This window comes from Schistocerca serialis, chromosome 11 (assembly GCF_023864345.2).
Source record: "Schistocerca serialis cubense isolate TAMUIC-IGC-003099 chromosome 11, iqSchSeri2.2, whole genome shotgun sequence".
Taxonomy (NCBI): domain Eukaryota; kingdom Metazoa; phylum Arthropoda; class Insecta; order Orthoptera; family Acrididae; genus Schistocerca; species Schistocerca serialis.
The window spans coordinates 132,824,443-132,835,605 of record NC_064648.1 but is presented as its reverse complement, the minus strand read 5'-3'; the positions used below and the strand labels follow the sequence as shown (position 1 = coordinate 132,835,605).

Here is an 11,163-nt window from a genome sequence, read left to right as displayed (position 1 = left end):
GCGACGGTGGTGGTGGTGGGGAGCACCGGGCGGCAGCCGGCAGACAGATGGCAAAGGCACTTTGAGAGCAGCCCGGGTGGCATAATCCTCCGATTTGGAAGTGAGGGGATCCAACCCTCGAGATGTTAGTTTTTTCCCCTTACTGAATGTCAATCCCCGCTGGCGATAGATGTGTAAAGCCCAAATAAGAAAAGAGAAGAAAAAACATTATGGGAAGATAACAAACGATATAAAAAGGCAATAAAACGGTGACTTTGTTAAAAACGGTGAAGTGGCGGAAAAGTTGCAGAAGTTAAAACAGAGAAAATATGGGGTTGATGACGCTAATGAAGACATACAGAAAGTACAGAGGCAAAATTTAAAAAACATGGCGACGGTACGTTTTCTGTTTGCAACGCGCATGCGTGTGAGCCCGCCGGCGACTGTTTCAACAAACCTAATCGTACTTCTCCTATCAACACCACCAAGAAACAAAGCCTCACAACGCCTGCTGTGACGTCACTGCTCTGCGACTGAGTTCAGAAACTGGCACTGAAGTAGCGCAAGGGAATGCACATTCGCTATTTAACTAATGATAGAAGTAACGAAAATAATGAAACCTTCAACTAAGAGAGTACTGCATACTGTATCACCTAGTTTGTAAATGATGAATTGTGGCGTAACACGTTCGAGTAAAAAAGATTTATATAAATATTGGATCCTGTATCTTCAAAGGCAGTTCATATAGTCACCACTACCTACTTTTTAGAATTTTAATCACTTATAGCGTCACCTTGCTGCTGATTAGATCTTACAATTAGGTAACCAACGCAATATTTCGACTACCTAAGGAATAATGATTTCCCTTGAATACAAAAAAAAAAAAAAATACAAAAAAAATAAAATAAAGAAATAAACTAGGACCTTCAAAATTCGCCTAGAAATAAAATAAATCATTAATCCTATTTTTTCAGTCACCACTACCTACTTTTTATGCGACGTAAAATTTTAAGCACTTACAGCATTGCCTTGCTGCATATTCGATTTTATAATTAGGTAACCTTCCACATGATAGTTTAGACTACATAAGTAATAATGATTTTCCTTGATTGTTAATAAAATTACACTAGGACCTTAAAAATTCACCGCAAATAATGTAAATCATTTATTGAAAGTTTTTTCATTTAATAACTTATGAAAACGGGGCATGTGATACTTAACAAGCTTCACTTTAATAAGTAAATTTCCAGAAAACATTTATTTCACAATTTTTTGTGACAAGGAGTCAGATGTCAAGACTTTTTCATTCTTTTGTAAATACTTACATCTTTTGTCACACACACATCATTTATTCGTTTTACAAAGTTGTTTAGTAAAATATTTGCACTGCAAGTCAATATACAATGTATGATAGATTCAAGAGTGTGACCTTTTAAACAATGGAAACCAAGAAGTAAGTCTTTTGGCACATTAATGGCTGCTTCTTCCACAAGCACATTTCTTTGATTTACTTGTTGCAGGAACAAATTTTTCCTTTTCTTTAAGAATTTTTTGCAGTGTTAAGTATACATAGGAAACACATGTGACTACATCACTGCTAGGGTATGTTAAACCTCCCCTGTCATTTGCCATTATCAAATCATCTGCTTGTCTTGTTTCTTCGGATGTTACAAACCCTACACAATATGGACAATTTATTTTAGATGCACTTGGTGTGAGCAATATAATGGAGTAATGGCCAAGTGTTTTCGTCTATTTCATCAACATCACTATCATCAACTACTACATTTAACAGCTCTGGGTTGTCGATATCTTGAAAGCCTGGGATTCTACAACAAGCAGCATCAATATTATTAGGTCTAACAACATCACCAAACACTTTGGACTTTAATACAAGAGAAAACATACTCTGGGCCCTTAATTTTCCTTCTGTTTCAAATACCTGCCTTAGTGATACATGGTAACTTCTTCCATTAAGTAGGCGGTATTTCCCAAACCTGTCCTTCAAACTGTCTGTCTGTATTTTCCCAAAGAGCAAATATGTTCTCTTCTTCTCACACAGCCAGTATTCACTAAAATCAATAAAGGCTGCAGTAGTATGTTTGAGAGCAAAGTGTGTTTCTCTGGTCAATTTCTTTCCTCGATTGCAATCTTCCCATGAACACAACCACGAGAGAAAGTTTCTCAAAAAGACATGAATATGTTTTGAATTGAGAGTAATCTGTTCTTGGTAAACATTTCTTAGCCTTTTACCCTTCAGCAGCGTTTCAACATTTAATATCAAACCACTGACTTATTATTTTTACAAATGTGGCAGTACTCTCCCAGTTTTCAATTTCTTTCTTGCGCCTAGTTGTTGCATTGCAACAACTGTCGTGTTATTAAAAATACGCAATGCTAATTTCACATTTTGCCGTTCAAAAGAATTTGGATATAGTGACTTAAGTGTTAAAGTGCTGCCATACTGCAACAGTTCACCTTTTTCTAGTAAATATAGTTCCTTCAGTGCTGTAACAGAAGCAAGACCTACCTTCAAGCTATCACTAAAAGAAGGAAGGCAAATAATTTGGTCCTTTTCATTACCCCAGTTGTTCCGTTTACATTTTAAAATGTGTACAGTATCCACAAAATAGTAAAGTGGGCGGTCTGCAGAAGTCTGCTCAGGATGAACATATTTTATCTGTACACTAGGAGGGAGGGGGGGGGGGGGGGGGAAGAAAAGTATGAAATAGCTTTCTTATTAATAGCATTATTGTCAGCTACTACTACTATTACCTGAAATCCCACTGCTTCTAGTTCAATTGAATTGTGTAAACTGGGAGAGTATGCACCACATCTTTGTGCACTGAATCCATACTCTGGATCATAAAAACATAAGCACTAGTTGCACACAAAACCACATCTGTGTTAAAAGCACCACCTACAACATTGCCACCTTTATAGTCAAGTTGTGACTTTAAACAAATCTCATCCATCAACAGGACAGTTTTATCATTCACAGATAAAGCACCAACTTTTTGTGGTATGTAACTGAGAAACTGCTCACTCTGATGCTCAATGATTGGGTTAGTTGGAAGTTTACTGCAAAGTTTTGACAAAGTACTGGGACTTGGAATGGAAAAATTACTAGCACTCCTCTAAAACCTATATGCATGTGGACTGATAGAATAAGCTAATGACCATAATATCATTGAAACACTCCCGTACCTAATCTGTGTTGGACTATTAAATCAAATGCACTTAACACTAAATCACTATTTATAACGACATGACACACAACACTTAGATAAGGAGCATCCTTTAACACAAGACACAAATTATTTGATTTGGTTACCGTGACCCAGTCACTGTGCTTTTCACAATCAGATAATTTTGATTTAAAATCTTCTAAACTAGCAAATGAACTCTTCTCCATCATTTTTTGTGTGATTCCACACTCTGCTCAATAACTTTCTCAAGTGCTTGGTTCTCCAAACGTTCGCGACTCTCTGGATCTTCTCGAGCTGGTGCTTGTTTTGAAGATAAATACGTAGGTCATCCTGGCAACTTTGATGGTACAGCATCTGCAAATAGAGAGAGATAAACATGAGATTCGTATAGCAATGTTTCATGATCTTAGATATTTAACAATTTCGTAAGAAAATTAAGGAACCTGTACATTAATCTGAAAACTGATTACAAGTACCCTTTACGATCAATTTTCACGAACGTTTCTTTAAACGTGGACGGTCCAAAGGTGCTGTAAACTGTAAAGAGTTTGCCAGTTTTGGGTCGTAAGCACTGGTAATTTTCTCAATGTCGTCTGCAGTGAAATGCAGTTCACATATCTGAAAAGAACCATATGTTTTACTGTTAACGTAAAGGCAGAATGTAAACTGACAAATGAAATCTAACTGAGGACTGCATAAAGTGAGCTTAAAAGTATAAGGGACTAGTGTAGCAGGGGATACAACCACCACCACCTAAAGAGAAGGCCGCGGCGCGCTCTTGTGACGTCACGCAAAGCGGGCCAGGGTTGGCTTGGCGCCGCGCTTAAGGATTCGAGAAGCACGGCCTGCAAATCTTTGTCGAACGATTTTACAGAACCTGTTCCGTAAAAAATAATTAATTTCTGAAATACTTTTAGCTTCATATGGCAGCTTCATGATGAAGTGCCAATCATTTCGATAATGGTCATAACTATTGTGGTATTTCACAGATGAGTATCAAATTTGAGAACGTTGCCATGAAAAATAGGGGTCGCTATGAATTTGTGTTTGATGCATATTATACATTCTATTGCTGAGTGTGAAATACAGATGAGGTTCGGAAATTTTCGTAAAACTTTAGATCAATATCTGCTTCCAATCTCGAAAAAATTGAGCATCTGCGGCAACTTCACTTACGATCGCAACGAGCGGGAATGAAATATTCATAACGCCTCTCATATCTCGTAAACCGCTGGAGATAACGAAACGAGATCTTTGCAAATGATACCACGCAAAGAGAAGAGTACTTTGCGTATGGTTAAAATACGTAACTTTATCAATCGCGATATAGCAGATGCTATAATTTATAATTCTTTTTTTTTACCGGTAACGTAATTGCTTAAGACTTATCAATAGCCAGTGAAAACGTACGAGTGCGGGATGTAAATAATATTGCGATATACATGATAAAACAAGGTACATTTGTGAAAAATGCACTGTGATTTTCTGGACCAGACGACTATTATTTACACTCACTTGAAAAAGTCTGCACTAATACAGTGTATAATATTAAATTCCTCTGCCTTCAGTATCCTAAATAAATATTCTGTAACTGTTTATAGAACGCCCTCAGGAAAGCTGAGTACATTCCCCAAGCAAACAATCACTTTTAACTCACCTTTTCTCAGAAACAAAAACAATTATTCGTTGTTATTGTAATGTAAATTTTCTTTCCTGTAAAAATATGGCAGATTCTGAGCATGTAATGAGCCGTGTGCAGGTGTTGACTTTCTCACAAGAGTTGCTAAGAACTTTTCAAGCCTGATTGACAATACTCTGCAGATAAAAGAATTAGCAACATATGTTTAAGTGAAATTTTAGATGTATTCTTGACCATAATGGTCAGCTGTTCAAAATGCATGCTGTAAGCCCTGCAAACAACAGTAGTTTTATCAACAGGACCTTTATATAAGTCAATAGTGAAAATCTACAAACCTTCAGCAGACATTTGCAGCAGTTGGAATGAGACAATGTGTCACGCTAAAAATGTCACTAATAAATTTAACCTATTTCTAGATTAATTTGTTCCATTGTTTCAAGCTGTATTTCGTAATAGAATTTCATTAAGTGTCTACCTACGTTACTGCAGGAGACAGTGACTCATTAAGGGAATCAAGCTATCCTATAAACAAAAAGGGAATGCTGTATACAATACTGAGAATTGTATTAAACTTCAGAACAAGGGATACTACAATTCACATTTGCACTTTAGTAACTCCAGGGATGGATCAGAAATCACTGCCACTACATCAAGTTAAATTCTTTGTAATATGTAGACAGATTACTGTAACATGAGAACGGTAGTACTCAGCATGCTTAAAATGATGTAATTATTAATAGTTTATGTTAATGTAGGACTATAAAACACTAGAAGTAATGAACTATAATTTATTTAAGTCAGTCATATGTACATCTACTTCCTGAAAATGCTGTTACAAAATCCAGGGCACAACATGGTTCCATTACAGAAATAGATCACGATTTCCATCTTAAAAGGCAGCAAGCCTATTCTACTTTCAGAATGATTGATTAGTTGTACACATGTGATATATTGTATTTTGTGAAAAATTACAGTTGCAAAACATGTCAGATGCGTATAACAAGTTACATTACCAGTCTTACAGTCTATAAAATTTAATAATTGTGACTAACAATGACTTATGTTGCTGACAAAAGTATTAACTCAGACAGAGTAATAGAGCAACAAACATTTCTTGGAATGTATGCACCATGATATAAAGGTGTACTGGGATGAGGCACTACTGAAGGACATTCAACGAAGTGAAAATGTAGCTAGTCGTTGGAAACTAATAAGAAATGGTAATACTGAGTATGACAACATATCAGACTAACCTCACATTACAGTTGAATACCTGATCCACAACTGAAAGAACTCTTTTATATTGTTACTGCACAGCTATGCAACATTTGTTGAAAACCCTGCCATAAGCTACAAGTAGGCCAATTTCCTTGTAATGAACTGAAGTGTGAACAAAATAAATCAGAGGAACTAACTCTGGGATTAACTAAAGATGCACAACATAAATCAAAACTGTAACAATTTTACACTGATTCCAAATTAAACTTAATGGTGTAGGATATAATGTCCTACACATTCAAATAAAATGCAGCAACATGACACTCCTTAATGTTTGTAAGAATACTCTCCCTCTATATAGGTGGGAAGAACTTTTCCTTACTTACTATATAAACACCACCTTTCACATTATTCCTGTTAGAATAAACTGTTTCAATTAAACTGACTGTATGGAACACTGAAGCTGTATTTTAATGCTGTGAAGTGATTTTCTATATCACAAGATTCTACAGCTACTGGCAGAAACAGTTCAAGAACACACTTTTCACTCAGTACCGAAGTGTGTGCTGTTATGAAATTTTCTAGCATATTAAACACATGTGCGGTCCAAGTCTGACACACAGCGTCACACTACCAAGGGGTTTCATAAGTTAAAAAAAAAAACACAATAAGTAACAAACTAAGGGTCACAGTCTGGATGAGATGCAAATTTGGGAACGGATACCAACTACTGTGTCTGATATTAAACTATTCCAAACTGTGAGTGGAATAAGCAACTATTAGAATGTAACTACGTCGCAGTAAAATAATATATGCAAAGCGATAACTAATTGTTACCCATATGCAACAATACTGACAGCTTGTATCAAAATTTAGATGAACAGCTATTATGAGAAGTAACTACATTAGGAAACACCCTGGTGTCATTCTGATTCAGGACAATGGGAGAAATCCATTTTCGGCTAACCCTTTTGTAGTATTATAATATTCTATCGCAAGTTTTATACGTCTGCATGCCAAAATAATAGCCACTAATTACATACATAGTTATAATGAATTACATGAGGTTTAATACAGAATTACTTTAACAGATTTCTTCTTGTTGGGCAGCACATGCTCAACAAATTGAAAGGAAGATGTAAATATTTGTGAACAGAATAGCTGAAAGACATAAAAACTTTACTAGGAAAAACTGGCCCAGTTTCAACCTTAGGCCAGTATCAGGTGCACAGATGGATGTGTACACAAACTGATAAAATTTTACAATGATGAGATTGAAACTAGCCATTAGTGCTGGACAAAGTATTTACTTCAGCTGAATAGTCTGGATGGAAAAAGTTGTGACCTTCTGACATTTGAAACTGTTGGAAGCAAATTATCCACAACTTACAGGCTTTATGGACCAAATGACTATTAGTGTGCATTCAGTTGAAGGTACTACACCAATATGGGTTATGGAACCTGCCTCTGCTTTCAGTGGACCAAATACAGTGTAACTGAATGTGTGAGACATAATAGAAATTTTCTGTGACATCTGATAAATGTGCTAGCATGTAAAATGTACGCAAATTAAAATGTGCTAAGCTTCCGTTTCTTAAAAGAAGCAGTCAAGGTGTCATTCTTTTTCTTAATGTAATTATTTAATAATGCGTTGGTGGATGCTTTGACTAACAACTTCAGTATTTCATCTGCCGAATGACCATTACTGCAAATAAAGTCTGTTAAGAAGAAACTTTTCTTCTGAACAGCATTTATGGTTATATTTTGAACAAGCACCCTTTGACTGTTGGATGACAAAAATTTTTTTTCATTAGGGGCAGATATTAATTTCTGTACAGTAATGTAATTGTAAATAACAACATTCACAGCATCAGGCTGAGGGAATAACAGACCACCCCTGTCCAAATTTTTGATTAAACTAAGATGTTGTTCACCATGCAGACACATTTCTTTGTCTAAGAGAAGGTATTTGCTGCACACCTCACACTGCTGTTTCTTCAGTACACTGTGAACACAATACCCTGCTAAATATGTTAATATTGGAAGGTATGTTTCTGTCTGTCTGAAATCTTCCTCCAAATACATAATGTCAACCATAAACTCAGAGTCTGTTTGTATAGTCCCTTTGGGTCATCATTACAATTGAAGATGAACCCTTCTGCAACAGGCAGTTTACCAAAAGTACTTGAATTCAACATGAGTGGTAACATGTTCTGCATCCTCATCTTCGCTTCCACTTCAAAAATCTGTCTCACAGATATGAGATACTGAGAGCCAGCCATTGAACGGTAACTGCTAAACCTTGCTTCCAGAGAATCAGTCTGAATTTTTCCAGGCAAAAAATAAGTGAAACCAAGCTCTTTAGTACAGTACCTTGCCATCTCAATCAAACCATAGGTTGTGTGTGTCAGAGCTATATGTGTATCTTTTGAAAGGGTATTATTTTTCAGGCCTAAGTCCTTCCACTTATCAAGCCACACAAGAAACTTTTCCAAAAAAACTAATTTTTCATCATTATTACTTAAGGACAGAGGGCACTGGAAGAGATCATTTAGTCGAACACCTTTGTGAACTGTCTTAACATTTACAATTTTCCACCATGTAAGTATAATTTTAATAAATTCTGCAGTGGTCTGGTAATGTAACAAGTTTTTCTGTTCTCCTACAGTTGAAACGGCTTCAGCTGTATATTCACTGAATACCTGCAAAACAAGGCTCACATTCTGTTTCTCAAGTGAAGATGTATAAAGAGACTTCAAAGAAAGACCATAAGAGTGCTTAAGTAGACCATTACATTCAATCTTATGAAGCTGCCTCAATGCTTCAAAAGATGCCATTAACACCTGACAATCATCACTGCTTCCATCAAACTGTGGATATTTGAGCAAAACTTGAGAGTCCTTTTGATTAACCCAATTATTACGAATACACTTAACGATGTGGACAGAATCAATTATAAAAAATAGTGGCTGAGTTGGATTAGCTGGATGTGGGTAAACTATACTGAGTTTTGGAGGTGAGCTAAAAAGTGCCATAGATTTCCTATTTAAAGCATTGTTGTCACTAACTACACAAATAACTTTGAAACCAATGTCATAAAGGCCACATAATATTTTCTTCACATACAAAAATAACTATTCAGCTGCAAGGTTTCGCACTGGAAGGACACGCACTACTTCTTTAAAAGAAGACAGCAATGATTGTACCATAAAGACATATGCTGTAGTAGCAGCCTTGTCACTATCAAATGCTGCCCCCACAATGTTTCCTCCCTTGTAATCAAAATAAGGTTTAATATGAATTTCATCCATCATTAATGAAATGGTACAATCACTTTCCTGCAAAGATTTAAATCTTTCCTTAATATACAGGAGCATAGCACCTTCATTTTGTTCATTATGAGGACCACTAGTATATGAGGAACATATTTTCTGTAAAGTTCTTGGATGAGGAAGAATAAGATTGCCAGATGACCTCAAAAATTTATAGGCATGAGGGGAGATAGAATGCAGGATACAACAGAATATAGAAAAGTGAGGATTAAACCTATAGTTTTCCTCACAGCTACATAGCAACTTAACTTGCTCACTTAAGAATTGAATTTGTTTCTGTTTTTCTTCATCTACAGAACTGCACATGTCATTTAAAATGTCCTGTATAAGAAAGCACTGGATTTTTAATGAATTCTCTTTTGCACTGACTAATTCTTTCACTTTGTCTAATACTGTAAACAAATCATTCATATTTGAAAGTTTGTGTGATATTTTTCTACTGCCTATCTTTCTTATCTCAGTGTTACTTCGATAGGCAGACAACTGCAAATCATTTGTCACTACTACAGATACAGACACAGGTGGAGCAGGCAATACAGTAAGCAATAGAAATAGGACACAGTCACTTCTCCTAACAATGGTCCATTCACTGGGAATGGTTTCTCTTTTTAGGCACTGCAGAAATGCTTCAAAAGTAGAAAATAACTTCCTCGAATCATACGCTGTTTTGGTTACTATACTGTCTTTAATTGCTTGTAGAAGATGTTCATTGTCCAATCTAGCTCTCCTTTCCTCTGCAATTTCTCGAGAGCTGGTGGATGGAGTAGACAAATAGCTTGGGCAGCCTGGTAACACTGGTGGGACAGCACCCTTTCTAAGCCTCGGTCTTGAAAGCTTGACAGAAAGCTTTGTGCCTTTCACTTCATCATAACATTCTGTATGGCGGCAGATGTCAGATTCGGTGAAGTGAAGTTCACAAACCTAAAACAAAGTAGTGTGAGTCAGTACAATATACAGCATGATCTAGAGATGTGTGTCTGTATGTGAAAGTAAAAAACACTGGATACTCATTCATTTTCCACCAATGTCAGCTTGACAGGTCACACCTTAGTGGAAGTACACAAATTATTTAGGCCTAACAACAATATACCATGTTCTACAACAACATGCATATTCCATTTTAATATTCTTTTATTAATTAGTACTATAAGCACTATGAGCATACCTCACCAGGCATCAGTATATGATGAATATACCTGTGAACTGCTTGTGTTACAGCAGTACTGTGATATTTATGGAACTATAAGAGTGAAGTTCCTATAATGGATTAAGTGGCACCAAATTTCAGTAATCTGTTGGATTCTGCATGTTAACATAGCAATTATTTTATAATTTTGACTTTACAGTTTCTTCATTGTCATGGTATAAGAGATATCAACAGCTGCAGAATACTATTTCACTGTGTGTGTTTTTATACCAGCGCATATTAAAACTGTGTCATTGCAGGTAACACTGAATGAGGGGGTCTAGTGTAGCAGGGGATACAACCCGTCGGCTTTGGACAATGACGTCACAAGTCGCCAGAGAGCAGTTTACCATTTTCGCTTTTGCTGTTATGTTTCAGTTTCGTTTTTTTACTGATTGCTTAATAAAGTGGATCTGTTTATTATATCTCGTGAGATTTTTTTTTAAAAAAAGCCAAAAAAACACTATTGCTTAATAAAGTAGGATCAGTTTATTCTATCTCGTGAGATTTTTTTTTCTTTAAAGTCAAAAAACACTTATTACGTACTGAAGGGAGCTAGAACATTAAGAACAATCGCTTCTCGGCTTTTGACAAGATATT

The 11,163-nt window shown here is 36.0% G+C and overlaps 1 protein-coding gene across 2 annotated transcripts; it reads right to left on the bottom strand.

Annotated features, from left to right (window-relative positions):
* Nucleotides 1-1,218: 1,218 nt before the first annotated feature.
* LOC126427040 (uncharacterized) lies at nucleotides 1,219-10,459 on the bottom strand. Of its 2 annotated transcripts, none has more exons than XM_050089214.1 (3): nucleotides 5,163-10,459; nucleotides 3,632-3,806; nucleotides 1,219-3,542 (listed from the first exon to the last, which is right to left on the bottom strand). In XM_050089214.1, exon 1 carries the CDS (start codon nucleotides 9,078-9,080, stop codon nucleotides 8,079-8,081), a length of 1,002 nt encoding a protein of 333 aa, XP_049945171.1. In that variant the 5' UTR covers nucleotides 9,081-10,459; the 3' UTR covers nucleotides 1,219-3,542; nucleotides 3,632-3,806; nucleotides 5,163-8,078. The 2 variants fall into 2 exon arrangements, with proteins under 2 accessions (XP_049945171.1, XP_049945170.1); XM_050089213.1 differs by having other exon boundaries at nucleotides 3,665-3,806.
* Between the last annotated feature and the right edge of the window lie 704 nt (nucleotides 10,460-11,163).

What these genes read in the sequence shown, in the direction of transcription:
- LOC126427040 (XM_050089214.1), bottom strand. Translation starts at nt 9,080, where the DNA reads ATGGCACTTTTTAGCTCACCTCCAAAACTCAGTATAGTTTACCCACAT.